Source organism: Lissotriton helveticus, chromosome 2_2 (assembly GCF_964261635.1).
Source record: "Lissotriton helveticus chromosome 2_2, aLisHel1.1, whole genome shotgun sequence".
Classification (NCBI taxonomy): Eukaryota; Metazoa; Chordata; class Amphibia; order Caudata; family Salamandridae; genus Lissotriton; species Lissotriton helveticus.
This window is the reverse complement of record NC_136060.1, coordinates 470,700,409-470,715,384: the sequence shown is the minus strand read 5'-3', so window position 1 is coordinate 470,715,384 and position 14,976 is coordinate 470,700,409. Positions and strand designations below refer to the sequence as shown.

Sequence of the window (14,976 nt, the reverse complement as noted above, 5' to 3'; positions counted from 1 at the left end):
AAAGAGAAAAACGTTTGCGGGTCATCAGAAGGAGTCAGGAGCGAGGAAGGAAGGGAGGGACAGGGGTCATACAAGACGGCGGGTGGGATCATACATCCATCCAACAATAGACTATTTTGTGCAATCACCTATTCATCCATCCACAATACTCATACACACATTTTTTTGTAAAGCAGCACTTTCACTTAGAGGCCAAACCAATTCTTAAACAAGGCTTGTTCTTGCTATTTCAAATTTAGCCTGGTCAAATCAGCTTTCACTTGTAAATGTTTCACAATAGCTATTGATTAATGAGTCACCCATACTGAAAGTTAGTGGGACATTTTTAATGCAACATCACACGACAAAACAATTATGCATTTGAAATCACACAAGTGATGTTATTAGAATTAATATGTTAGTCAAAAGTGACTTTAGAGGCCCACCTAAGTTCGGAGTAAGAAGCAAGACAAAAGTATTTATAGAAAGTGGCTTGTGAATTAGGCCTAGAGAGATATATAGAAATAGAAAGATATAACAAGAGAGGTAAGGAGAGATATTGACTCAGAAAATTGAGAGACAGCGACTGATGAATGGATATATGGATGAATACATGGATGGATGAATGAATTTGAATGGGTGAGTGATTGTGTGGATGGATAATGCAGGGGCCGTTAGAGTATTAGACACAAGAATGGACAAAAAAGATTGAGAGATGGACAGAAGAACAGGCAGAGGTACATAGAGAAAGATGCTTTATCAGAAAGACAGACAAACAGAGGGACAGATCGAAAAACTGAGTGACAGCAAAGAGACCAATGAACGGAAAACCACGTAAAAAGAAAGCAATGCAAAAACATGAATAGTTAGAAAATCAGATATATAGAGGGAAAAAGAGAAATTCAGACAGATACAACAGAATGCCGAAAAGACAGAAATGCCAATGATATGATCGATAGCGGACAGGCATGTTTGGGTGTAAACAGGTAGACGGGCAGATATGTATTCCTGAAATGCCTATTCATATAGTACTCTAATATTATACTCTTAAAAACAATTATAAGAGCTCACGATAGCAGAGTAAGAACGAGTTCCTTCTATATTTCGAAAGCCGCTTCCTTTCAGAAAATATCTGCAGACAATGAAGCCTGTAACACTGACCTGTTGACTGATGCCAATGTGTAGAGCATGCTTCTGCAATTTCAATCAGTGGGTTTTTAGCGGACAGAATTAATGTATACACCTCTAAGGGCCAGATGAACGATCATTCAGGTTAGCGAGTCGCAGAATTGTGACTTGCAACTCTCGCAAACTAGGTGAATACAATTCTAGTATCTATACTGTTCATGAGTTCAAATTCTGACACCTACTTGTTGAGAACCTGATGAGATAGTTGAGTGCATCAGTCTTCAGGAAGGTCACAACCATAGTAACGTTTCAGAATATCCTTATAAAATAAATGTACATTCAATAAAATCTGTGGCATTGAGCTGAATCCTGCTCTGCATTTGAGACTGTTGGGTTAGTTGATGAAAGCACCCACTTCAGTTATTGTAAGGCTACAGGTTCAGGCTCCAGTTTTCTAGCTCCAATATTGGAGGGTTAGACACTCTTTTAACCTTTTGCTTCAGTGGAGAAGTGTGGCTCACTGGTTAGAAGCGGCAGACCCTGAAGCAGAGGTCGGCCCGGGACCAGGGTTCAATTCCCGACGCGGCAGGGTCTTGGGTCAATGTCTGCGGACTCGATAATTCTCGCTTAGGTGCCTACTCTAACCATGGGTCCCACTCTGCAACTCTGGGCAATAGCTTGCTTAATCTCCACAATGGCCCCAGCAATGCCGGGGATGCCTGGCTTCACCTTGGGGTGCCCTCTCACAGGGATAGCCAGGACGGGTTCCCCAGCGGTATACAGCGCCAGGACGCCACGTAAGGAGGTAACAGTGTGCTTTACAAGTATACATACATTACATTCATTCCACGGCACCCATTGCTGCAAAACTGTGACAGCTGATGAGATATGAAAAACAAATAATTATAATTATTTTTGGAAGTCTTTCTTGTCTTTTCATGAATCTAGGGAGATTGCTGCTTGCTAATAGTTGGGAAAAATTTCTTTACAAATCAATTCCAACTGCCGCACTCTACTGGTCCCCCATTGGCAAGTGATATATCTTTACCCCGAAGACCCCTTCACATTATTTGCTATACCTCCTATCTCGTAAGCCAGGATCACGTTCATACATTTGGAATGCTGACTGAACTTGGCTGCTATTTTCAGGATATTCCCAGATGGTCCTGTAAACACATCGCCCTCCCAGACTTTGCTCTTGGTAAGATGGAGATCTGTCCTTGATGCCCCGGTTGCAACGACTCTGCATGCCTCTGGGATCTTGAGTCTGACGCGTACACTACTCTCTTCCTGGAGCACTCCCGCTCTGGGCTGCAGTAGTGTGCATCCTTTCTTCCAAGCACCGTACACCCTAGGGAAGGGCGGCCACTGCGGGTTGGTGAAACAACGGACCACATAATCGCAGATATGTGAGAACACGCTGTCTTCACCACTTCTTGCAAAAAGTCCCACCTTATAGAGTCCGGATTCTGGAAGGAGAACGTTCACACTGACCTTCTGGTCTAGGTGGGTAAGCAAAATGTACCTTTCCATAGGGTAGCTGTTGTTTTTCAACTGGTCCTTATCCAACACCGCACTGACCTCAATGTCCGAACTTGTATGGAAGGTGATGTTGCACTTGCCCAATTTAGTGCTTATGATGGGGGCAGGATGACTTGGATTGGATAGCCCAGCCTGTTTTGCTATTAGGCCGGGTCCACAGTGATTGCTTAGGCCAGAAGGAAACAACTCATTACAATTTCCTGGACAACCGCAGTGAACAAGCAGGTTGGCAGCATTCTTGAACTTCTCTTCTTCCAGGTCTTTAACAAACACCGACACTCTGTAATAACCCGGGAGAAGGCATAAGACCTTGCAGCTGAACTTGTCATATTCTATCTGGGACACAATACATTGCTTGCTTACAGATTCATCTAACCCATCATGAAGTAGCTCATACATTGCTAGCAATGGTCTTGAGGTCTCAAAGGTTAGGGTTACTGTTCCTGTGTCGGCAGAAATTATCTCTCCACTGCAGTTACTGTCCTTGATCCCAAAATCGTTGACTTTCTGATGGAGACCCCAGAAGTTGAAGGGATTCTCCGGCAGTGCTTCTGTGTAGTCGGACTGCAGACATTCAACCTGGTATGAGCAGACCCAACCGTAGGCGCCGTTTGTGTCTGCCGGCTTTGCGAAGATCATCAGGTCATACAGGCCTTCTTCAGGTGGGATGATTTTGAGATGCATGCTTTTCTTGGACATTGTTAGTATTCCGTGGGTTTTGGTAATAGGTTTTGGAGTATTGTTGTAGAGCCTGTTGAGTTGATACGTAAATTCTGCCGGATAGGCACAGCCCAAGGACACAGTTGCTTCCCCATTCGCTGTAAAGAAAAGGAAGAACATTTAATTCCTCGAAATACCTATCATTTGTTAGTACAGTGCACTGTTTTACTGGACTCAACTATCAATAGTATTCTGAAACTGTTATTGGAATAACACCACTTTGGGGCTCTTAACAACTATTTTAAAGCTCAGGCACTGTTCCCAAAACCTCGTACTAACCCTACTACCAAAGATGAAACCTATCTTTCGAGAGCCAGTTAACACAGAGACATATACTGTTTGGTAGAAACATGGGACCATTAACCATGGTGCGCATCTAAGTACCATTTCGGTGAACAAAAATGTGAACTACCATAAAAGAACAACACAAAGTGCTCCTGCAAGCGTACATATTAATGTTAAGTGGTATTTGTATAGCGCATAATCACCAACGGTCTCTTAGGGCTCATGAGAACTACAAAACCATACCAACAGTTACTTATCACTGAGCAAACCCGGTCAGAGCTCAGCTTGTCCCCAGGCCTGTGTGAACAAGAAGGTCTTTAGTCTTTTCCTGAATGGAAGGAGAGTGGCTCCCCTACGCAGACTCTCCGGCAACTTACTCCAAAGTTTGGGGAATCAGAACTGAGAAAGCTTGTCCGCCCATGGTGACTTTGTCAAATCGTGGACAGGACAATAAGCCTGCCTCAGAAGAGCGGAGAACACGACCAGGCACATATGTCCTTATGCGGTCCTTAATGTATTGCGGTGCCAGACCGAAAAGGTCGTTAATGTATTGCGGTGCCAGACCGAAAAGTGCTTTGTGTGCAATACACACGCCCTTAATCCTGGCCCTCTGCTTAATTGGGAGCTAGTGAAGCAGCTGCAGTAGTGGAGTGACGTGTGCACGTCTTGGGAGCTTAAAAATGAATCTCGCTGCGTCATTCATTACTACTTGCAGCTTACCTAGTAGCGTGTCTGGTAGCCCAATGTGTAGTGGATTGCTGTAGTCCAGTCGCGAAACAATTCTGGGCCGTCACCACAGTGCGCAGAGTTGAAAGTGATGCCTGAGTTGCCTCAACAGGCCCACACAAGTCCCTACCACAGAGGTCACATGATTTGACAGTGTGAGCTTGGCGTCTAACTTAATGCCCATGTGTTTCAACAGGGTGAAAGGCAGGGCAGCTGCTCTGTAGGAGCGGAGGAGCGTGGCCCCACTTATATTACCCCAAAGCCCAAGAGATGAAAACTAAAATGGTAATTCATTAACATTTTATTTTTCATCCCCCGTCCTGGACAGAGTGTCAGGACAGGGCGGGGACTGATGAGTGACAGCATCAGAGCAGAGGGTGGGCTGTTTGTGCACTGTTTAAGGGGCGCATGTCTTTAGGCCGGTCATCTTGCAATGGCCAGTCACACATGCGCACTTTAAAAATCTCTAATCCAGCTGTCTTGAAACAGCAGGATTAGAGCAAGTGGCGGCCTACAGAGCACAGTGGGGAGCCCAGTGAGGCCACTCCCTCCAATCAGGGCGCTGCTGTCATGCGGCATGAGGGCAGTGTCAGGATTTGTCAAGGGAGTTTCCTGGTGGCCGGGCTGCAGAAGAGAACCGGTGGGGAGGACCCGGGAAGTGTTTAATTTTATTTGTTACTTTATTCTATTTGCGCTTGTGCACCCCACATCCCCGTAGATGCCAGTTCCCACTGGAGAAAGTCCCCTGTTTAATGGGTGTTTTGTTGGAGCAGTGAATATATTTTGCCCATGAAGACAAAGGGGGTGATTTGCTAACATTTTGCACTGGCTTTGCGTCATGAAAGAGGCTCAAACCAGTACAACTTTTTTTATTATTTACATTTCAGCGCAGAACTTGTTTTAAAAATAACTAAAAGTAATGCAAAGCAGCACAAAGCGCTGTTTTGCATTACTTAGCGTCAAAGGAGCGTTACATGGACATTCCCATGCAACTACCCACACTTTTTGACGCAAAAACCTATTTACCAAAAATGTGAGACGGGGTTTAAAAAAATAACGCCTTTGAAAACCAGGAGTTAAATGGAGAAATGTTGTAATTCCTCTTTTCTTTTCCGACTTTGTATGCGAGCTGCACTATACAATGCATATAAAAGGTAGGAACATTTTTAAATGTTGTTAGGCATAGTATTCTGTAATGGAAGGGAACCATTCTAGTACAAAACCAATGCAAGACTCTCGAACACACCCTTGCACTATGGTGCAAAGGTGTGTGCGAAGCACATGGGAGCAAAATTCTGCACTTGCGCATTAGAGAGGGGAGGAGAAAACCACATCTCTGTGGATATGGCGCTCTCTCCCTCTCACGCAATGCAGGCCAGCGTTTTTGGCTGCTGTGCTTCATTGGGTGACAGTTTGTTATACCTGCTTCAAAGCAGTTTAGAGAAATGCAAAATAGGCTTGTAACTGGTTAGACTTAGAAGACCATCCTCTTACACTTACAATGCAAGGGTTTTCTTAGGGTAATCATCTTGAATTTTGTAAAGTCTCCAAAATATTTATATTTAAGGCAAACGCAGTCTTGATTCTACTCAAAATAGATATGCGATTTTTGAGACTGAGTCCCATTAATTTAATACCACAACCAGGTAAGAAACAAGCAATGCAAACTATTTCAAAACATAAAATTATTATTTTCTGTTTTGCTGCTTAAAAAACAAAGTCGAGAAAAAGGACAAGAGAACCCAACTCACTAAGGAACCTGGGTAGGTAAATTATTGTCAGAAACAGCTTAAAAAACAAAAGGCCTAATTACAATTTATTTATTTATGGAATTTGATAGAGCGCACGGCTACCCCCACCGGGGGTGTCCCGGCGCTGAGGACAGAGACATCAGAGATTAGACAACTAGCAGCGTGAGAACAGGTATGTTTTTAGCTTGGATCTAAACAGACATTCTGATTCGATAAGTCTAAGGTCAAGCGGTAGCGAGTTCCATAGCTTGGCGGTGACTACAGCAAAAGCTCTACCACCTCTTCTCGAACGACGAAAACGGGGAGGAAGTATGAGACGGAGGTGGTTGGATCTTAGAGAGCGGGCAGAGTGGACCTGCTTCAGTCTATCTCTGAGATAGCGTGGCCCGAGACCATTGAGCGCTCTGAAGGCTAGGACCAGGGCCTTGAACTGTATGCGGTAGGTGATTTGAAGCCAGTGTAGATTCTTCAGGTAAGGGGAAATGGAATGCTGATAGGGGACATGACAAATCAATCTTGCCGCCGCATTCTGGATGACTTGCAGTCGATGGCATAGGTATGCAGGAGCCCCTACATACAAACTATTGGCATAATCCAAATGTGAGGTGATGAGGGCGTGCACAACAGTCCTCATCGACTCCTTGGAAAGGTAGGGGGAATTATTTTTAATCATTTTTAGTTTGCCAAAGCAAGCAGATGTGACCTTTTGGATTTGATTTTTGCATGACAGTTCATTATCAAAATGGAACCCAAGGTTCTGTAGTAGGGGATCTCTGTGTATAGTCATAATCTAGTGAATAGTCCCGCCCATGTGCGTGGACCCCGGAGCAATCAAAAATAATCTCTTATAGTGTCGAAAAATGCAGAAATGCACAGACACTTAAGAGAGAATTTAAAGACAGATAATGCAGCCTAAAAAAGGCTACACTGTCCAGTACTTCAACTAGAAATTCCACCAATAAAATCCACAAAACAGCAAAGTCTGTACAGATTTCCCTTGCTCAAACAGCAAAAACCCTCTGAAATGATAGAGAGGAGGACCTGGACAGACAAGCCCCATAGGCTGCCATTATGTGGCTCAGAACAGGATACTGTGCCTTTAAGAGAACTTTTCAGAACTTCACAGTATCCCAGAATGCACTGCAGGTCCCAGTTACTTTCAGTTCTTTTTTCCAGCTCCTGCAAGCAGGACCCTGGAGCATTGAGCTCTCCCTTTTCAAGGGTTTATTGGTGTTTTTTCACTGTAAAATCGATTTGAGTACTTTCTAAGTACTTTTGGGCTTTTCTTCTTGGTTTTTGCACTCTTTTGATGTCAAATATGCCTGCATTATTTGACAAATGCCCGGAGTGCTCCAGGAAGAAGGCAAAGTCAGACCCTCATGAGGTGTGTATCCTCTGCCTGCCCTCTTCCCATATTCCAGAGGAGTGTGAGATCTGTCAAGGCTTCTCTGGCAGGACCCTGAAGGACAGAATGAAGATCAGACTTCAGGGCCTCGAGGAAAGAAGGCTGAAGGCGCAAGGTGGGTCTGGAGGGGCTTCATCTGCCCATGCTGAGGCTTCTGGGGGGCTCCCCAGGGGCAGGAAGTCCAGCAAACATCCACATTCTCCATCTGGGTCGGTAGCACTGACCACGACGTCGAGAGCAAGGTCCACGGCCGTCTCCCCGTCTCCCCAGGGCTCTGGGTCGAGAAAACGTCGCCCGTCGACGTCGAGGGACCTACACAGGCCGCCGTCGAACCCAGTGACGATTTCTTCGTCGTCGTCTTCGGTGTCGAGTGATCGGCGTCGACGAGCCCGGCGTCGGCGCTCGCCTTCGAGGCGACACCGCCAATCGCCGTCGATGAACGGGACATTGTCGTCGTCGAGGGGATCCTCGTCGTCGAGGCTGCCGTCGAAGCGGAAGAGGTCGCCGTCGAGGCAGAAGAGATCTCTGGCGAGGCGAAAGAAGTCGCCGTCGAGGCGGTGGAGGTTGCCGTCGAGGCAGACAAGGTCGCTGTCGAGGCGGTCGAAAAGGTCGCTGTCGAGGCGGTCAAGGTCGCCGTCAAGGCACAAGAGATCGCCGTCGAGACATAAGGGATCGTCGTCGAGATGGAAAGGTAGGGGGAATTATTTTTAATCATTTTTAGTTTGCCAAAGCAAGCAGATGTGACCTTTTGGATTTGAGTTTTGCATGACAGTTCATTATCAAAATGGAACCCAAGGTTCTGTAGTAGGGGATCTCTGTGTATAGTCATAATCTAGTGAATAGTCCCGCCCATGTGCGTGGACCCCGGAGCAATCAAAAATAATCTCTTATAGTGTCGAAAAATGCAGAAATGCACAGACACTTAAGAGAGAATTTAAAGACAGATAATGCAGCCTAAAAAAGGCTACACTGTCCAGTACTTCAACTAGAAATTCCACCAATAAAATCCACAAAACAGCAAAGTCTGTACAGATTTCCCTTGCTCAAACAGCAAAAACCCTCTGAAATGATAGAGAGGAGGACCTGGACAGACAAGCCCCATAGGCTGCCATTATGTGGCTCAGAACAGGATACTGTGCCTTTAAGAGAACTTTTCAGAACTTCACAGTATCCCAGAATGCACTGCAGGTCCCAGTTACTTTCAGTTCTTTTTTCCAGCTCCTGCAAGCAGGACCCTGGAGCATTGAGCTCTCCCTTTTCAAGGGTTTATTGGTGTTTTTTCACTGTAAAATCGATTTGAGTACTTTCTAAGTACTTTTGGGCTTTTCTTCTTGGTTTTTGCACTCTTTTGATGTCAAATATGCCTGCATTATTTGACAAATGCCCGGAGTGCTCCAGGAAGAAGGCAAAGTCAGACCCTCATGAGGTGTGTATCCTCTGCCTGCCCTCTTCCCATATTCCAGAGGAGTGTGAGATCTGTCAAGGCTTCTCTGGCAGGACCCTGAAGGACAGAATGAAGATCAGACTTCAGGGCCTCGAGGAAAGAAGGCTGAAGGCGCAAGGTGGGTCTGGAGGGGCTTCATCTGCCCATGCTGAGGCCTCTGGGGGGCTCCCCAGGGGCAGGAAGTCCAGCAAACATCCACATTCTCCATCTGGGTCGGTAGCACTGACCACGACGTCGAGAGCAAGGTCCACTGCCGTCTCCCCGTCTCCCCAGGGCTCTGGGTCGAGAAAACGTCGCCCGTCGACGTCGAGGGACCTACACAGGCCGCCGTCGAACCCAGTGACGATTTCTTCGTCGTCGTCTTCGGTGTCGAGTGATCGGCGTCGACGAGCCCGGCGTCGGCGCTCGCCTTCGAGGCGACACCGCCAATCGCCGTCGATGAACGGGACATTGTCGTCGTCGAGGGGATCCTCGTCGTCGAGGCTGCCGTCGAAGCGGAAGAGGTCGCCGTCGAGGCAGAAGAGATCTCTGGCGAGGCGAAAGAAGTCGCCGTCGAGGCGGTGGAGGTTGCCGTCGAGGCAGACAAGGTCGCTGTCGAGGCGGTCGAAAAGGTCGCTGTCGAGGCGGTCAAGGTCGCCGTCAAGGCACAAGAGATCGCCGTCGAGACATAAGGGATCGTCGTCGAGATGGAAAGGTAGGGGGAATTATTTTTAATCATTTTTAGTTTGCCAAAGCAAGCAGATGTGACCTTTTGGATTTGAGTTTTGCATGACAGTTCATTATCAAAATGGAACCCAAGGTTCTGTAGTAGGGGATCTCTGTGTATAGTCATAATCTAGTGAATAGTCCCGCCCATGTGCGTGGACCCCGGAGCAATCAAAAATAATCTCTTATAGTGTCGAAAAATGCAGAAATGCACAGACACTTAAGAGAGAATTTAAAGACAGATAATGCAGCCTAAAAAAGGCTACACTGTCCAGTACTTCAACTAGAAATTCCACCAATAAAATCCACAAAACAGCAAAGTCTGTACAGATTTCCCTTACTCAAACAGCAAAAACCCTCTGGAATGATAGAGAGGAGGACCTGGACATACAAGCCCCATAGGCTGCCATTATGTGGCTCTGAACAGGATACTGCGCCTTTAAGAGAACTTTTCAGAACTTCACAGTATCCCAGAATGCACTGCAGGTCCCAGTTACTTTCAGTTCTTTTTTCCGGCTCCTGCAAGCAGGACCCTGGAGCATTGAGCTCTCCCTTTTCAAGGGTTTATTGGTGTTTTTTCACTGTAAAATCGATTTGAGTACTTTCTAAGTACTTTTGGGCTTTTCTTCTTGGTTTTTGCACTCTTTTGATGTCAAATATGCCTGCATTATTTGACAAATGCCCGGAGTGCTCCAGGAAGAAGGCAAAGTCAGACCCTCATGAGGTGTGTATCCTCTGCCTGCCCTCTTCCCATATTCCAGAGGAGTGTGAGATCTGTCAAGGCTTCTCTGGCAGGACCCTGAAGGACAGAATGAAGATCAGACTTCAGGGCCTTGAGGAAAGAAGGCTGAAGGCGCAAGGTGGGTCTGGAGGGGCTTCATCTGCCCATGCTGAGGCCTCTGGGGGGCTCCCCAGGGGCAGGAAGTCCAGCAAACATCCACATTCTCCGTCTGGGTCGGTAGCACTGACCACGACGTCGAGAGGGAGGTCCACGGCCGGCTCCCCGTCTACCCAGGGCTCTGGGTCAAGAAAACGTCGCCAGTTGACGTCGAGGGACCTACACAGGCCGCCGTCGAACCCAGTGACGATTTCTTCGTCGTCGTCTTCGGCGTCGACGTCGAGTGATCGGCGTCAACGGGCCCGGCGTCGGCGCTCGCCTTCGAGGCGACACCGCCGATCGCCGTCGACGAACGGGACATTGTCGTCGTCCAGGGGATCCTCGTCGTCGAGGCCGCCGTCTAAGCGGAAGAGGTCGCTGTCGAGGCAGAAGAGATCTCCGGCGAGGCAAAAGAAGTTGCCGTCGAGGCGGTCGAGGTCGCCATCGAGGCGGTCGAAAAGGTCGCTGTCGAGGCGGTCGAGGTCGCCGTCGAGACATAAGGGATCGTCGTCGAGATGGTCGGGATCGACGTCGAGGCATGGAAGCCGTTCGACGCCGAAGCATAGAAGGAGGTCGACGCCGAAGGGGCGCTCGACGTCGAGAGACCTATGTTCAAAGCCTGGTCACCGTTCTTCGGCGTCAAGGGATCGTGCTGACAGGCCTAGGACTGTGGGGGGCTCCCCTCAGTCCGGAAAGGATGGCGGGTCACCGGGATAGGTGTACTCGGAGGTGTATGCCCCGAAGAAGGCTGTTCCACCTCCTACTCCGTTGCCAGGAGGTCTACCTCCGAGGGCTCCAACCCCTCCTCCGTTGCCTCCTCTGCCTCCACTTCCAGCTGGACCTAGGACCCGTGTGCCAGACAAGCCGCCACCGGTTCCACCGAGGTCGGTCTCGTTGCCCAGGCTTCCGACCCCTCCCAAGAAGACTCCTAAGTCTAAGGAACCGCCCAAACCCAAGACATCCGCCCCGGGGAAACCGGCAGAACGTCCCAGACCTAGGAGATCAAGGTCGCGCTCCAGACGGAGAGAAAGATCGAGGAGCAGACACAGGTCCTCCACCAGATCTAGACATCGCCACAGGAGGCATAGGTCCAGGTGCCATACAGCGTCATCTAGGACCCGTTTCTATTCGCCTACTCTATCGGATTCTCCGGAGACTAGGGTGTCCCCGGTCGACGACATTGGCACGTTCCAGGAGGTGCTCCTGAGGGGGGCTGCAAAGTTGGGTATCACGGTGACGGCTCCTACACCTACGACGTCCGTGATATTCGAGACGCTTCACAAGAAGCACCTGTCTCGCCCTTTTCTGCTGTGGGTCCCAGGACTGGTCGAACCGGCGGAGGTGCTGTTCCTTACACCGGCGGTGGTGAAGGCTGCTCCCTCAAGACTCCTGAAAAAGTACCGAGCGCCTGACTCGGACCCGGCTTTTCTACGTGTGGACCCGGTGCCCGACTCAGTGATAGTGACGGCGGCCAGGAAGTTGCATTCTACCTCCCCGTCCTCCACAGTACCTCCGGATAAGGAGAGCCGCTGGATTGATTCGGCTGGTAGGAAAGCCTGTGGGACTTCTTCCACCACTATGAAGGCCTCCAGCGATTCGGCTTTACTGGGGCGGTACAACCGTGCGCTGTGGGACTCCCTGGAACAGTTCGCGGACCTGTTACCACACGACAGGAGGGAAGACTTCATGGAAATTGTCTCGGAGGGGATGCTGGTTTCCAACCAGGCCATCAGTGCCGCTGCGGACATAGCGCTGTTAGCCGCACATGGCTATTGCCACGGAGTCAACCAGCGCCGCCATGCTTGGCTCAGGCTTACGTCGCTCAAGCCTGAGACGCAACAGCGGGTGGCCAATCTGCTGTTTTCCGGTGAAAAACTCTTCGGGAAACATGCCGACGACGAAATGGCCCGGATGAAGGCCGAGGCTGAAACCCTGACGGCTGTGGGTCTGGAGAAACCCAAGGACAAAAAGCCTTACCGCCAGTTCCAACGGCGGTTCGGCTCGCAGGGGAAAGGAAGAGGACAATCTTCTGGACAACAACAGCAGCAGTTCCGAAGACCCTTCCAAAAACGCCAGAGGGGTTGTGGTGGACAGCAGTCCTCTCCTGCGACCAAAGGCCCGGCCGGGTCTCGCCCCTGAGCGGTTACTTCCCCTTCATCCGTTACCCGCTCCGGTGGGGGGAAGCGTTCAATTTTTTCTGGCAGAGTGGAGAAAAATTACTCAGGACAAGTGGGTGCTGAATATTGTTTGCAATGGATACAGTCTTCGGTTCATCAGCCCTCCTCCATCGATTCCTCCGGTCAGCTCGCAGTATCAGCTGCGCGAGCTCCAGGCGGAAGCCGATATCCTGTTAAGGAAAAGGGCGATAGAAGATTTACCTCTGTCTCAAAGAGGAAGAGGTCTGTACTCCCGGTTCTTTCTGGTCCGCAAGAACGATTTCAGGCCCATTCTGGACTTGCGGCAGGCAAACAAGTGGATTCAAAGAGAAAAGTTTTGCATGCTGTCGTTGCATCAGATTTATCCTCAGCTGCAACAGGGGGACTGGCTTTGCGCCATCGACCTACAGGATGCATACTTCCATGTGCCCATTGCACACAAACACAGGAAGTTCCTGCGATTTCAAGTCGGCACCAATCACTATCAGTACACGGTACTTCCGTTCGGGCTGAAGTCTGCGCCCAGGACGTTCTCGAAGTGCATGGCAGCGGTAGCGGCACACCTGCGAAAGAACAAAGAACAAGGTGTTTGTCTACCCGTACCTGGACGATTGGTTGATCAAGGCCTCCTCCTTCTCAGTAGCTCAAGCACACTTCCAGAAGACGTGCGTTCTTTTGAACAAGCTGGGGTTGCACATCAACATGTCCAAGTCTGTCCCGACTCTGGTCCAGTGCATCCAGTACTTGGGAGCCTCCATCAATACGCTGTCAGCAAGCGTGTCTCCTTCGGAGGAGCAACGATTATCACTCCTTCGGAAGGCTCAGGCTCTCATGTCCACTCCATCTTCGACAGTGAGGACGGTGTCTTCTCTACTGGGATCGATGGCCTCTTGTATCTTCCTGACGCCACATGCGCGGCTGCACATGAGACCGCTGCAGGAGTGCTTGGAAGATCAGTGGGACCAGAGGAGAGGATCTTGTGATGACAAAATACGACTGTCTCTACCTGCTCTTCAGTCTCTGAAGTGGTGGTGTTCAGCGGAGAATCTCCTCAGAGGGGTTCCCTTCCACAAGGACATTCCCACACAGACTATCGTGACAGATGCTTCTCTCCAGGGATGGGGAGCGCACTCCGGAGACCTACAGATTCAAGGGACGTGGTCCCCGACGGAGTCCACGTACCACATCAATTTCCTGGAACTCAGAGCTGTTCACTTGGCACTGAAGGCTTTTCACCCGTCCTTCCAGACCAACTTTCTGCTTGTACAGACGGACAATACGACCACGATGTATTACCTCAACAAGCAGGGGGGCTCGAGATCGCGCACTCTGTCGCAGGAGGCGCAGGCGATCTGGCACTGCCTTCTGGCCCGAGGACTGTCGATAACGGCCACTCATCTGCCGGGTTTGCAGAATGTTCAGGCAGGCGAGCTGAGCAGACTGATTCAGGAAAACCACGAATGGGTCATAAACGACGAAGTACTAGGAGAAGTCTTCGCAAGGTGGGGAACTCCAGACGTAGATCTGTTCGCCACCGCAGAAAACAGCAAATGCCGAGACTTCGCCTCCAGGTACTACCAGCCAGGGACGCTGGGGAACGCGTTATGGATCAACTGGTCGAACAGCTTTCTGTACGCTTTTCCACCTATTCCCCTGATCCCGGCGGTTCTCATCAAGCTGTCCCAATCCAGGGCGAAGATGATCCTGATTGCCCCGGAATGGCCCAGACAGTGGTGGTTCACGGACCTGCTTCACCGGTCTCTCCTTCCTCACATGAAGCTGCCGTGCAGTCCGGACCTTCTAACGAAGTTCGGGGGGCGGATGGTGCACCCCAACCTCTCGTCTTTGAGTTTGGCGGCATGGCTCCTGAAATAGTGCAATATGGCCATCTGAATCTCCCAGAGGATTGTATGGATATACTGAAGGAGGCTAAGCGACCTTCCACTAGGACTTCTTATGCTTACAAGTGGAAGAGGTTTTGCATCTGGTGCAAGTCTAAGAACTATGACCCTACGACATGCAAGGAGGATGTCATCCTTCCATATCTGCTACATCTAGCGCAGTCTGGCCTTAATGTCCATTCCATTAAGGTTCATCTGGCTGCTTTGACTGCCTACAGGAAATGCCCTTCACAGACTTCCTTCTTCCAGATCCCTGTGATCAAAGATTTTCTGGAAGGCTTGAAGAAAGTATTCCCTCCTGTCAGGCTTCCTTCGCCTTCATGGGACTTGAATGTGGTGCTGTCCAGGTTGATGAAG

The 14,976-nt window shown here is 49.3% G+C and overlaps 1 protein-coding gene across 2 annotated transcripts in view; it reads right to left on the bottom strand.

Moving 5' to 3' along the window:
• Positions 1 to 1,333: 1,333 nt before the first annotated feature.
• The window catches only part of LOC144821545 (kyphoscoliosis peptidase-like), a 153,965-nt gene continuing 140,322 nt past the window's right edge, over positions 1,334 to 14,976 (bottom strand). For both annotated transcript variants that reach the window (XM_078678717.1, XM_078678716.1), the window contains exon 7: positions 1,334 to 3,467. In XM_078678717.1, coding sequence (XP_078534843.1) covers positions 2,152 to 3,467 — 1,316 coding nt within the window. In that variant the 3' untranslated portion in view covers positions 1,334 to 2,151. The remainder of the gene's footprint in view (positions 3,468 to 14,976) is intronic.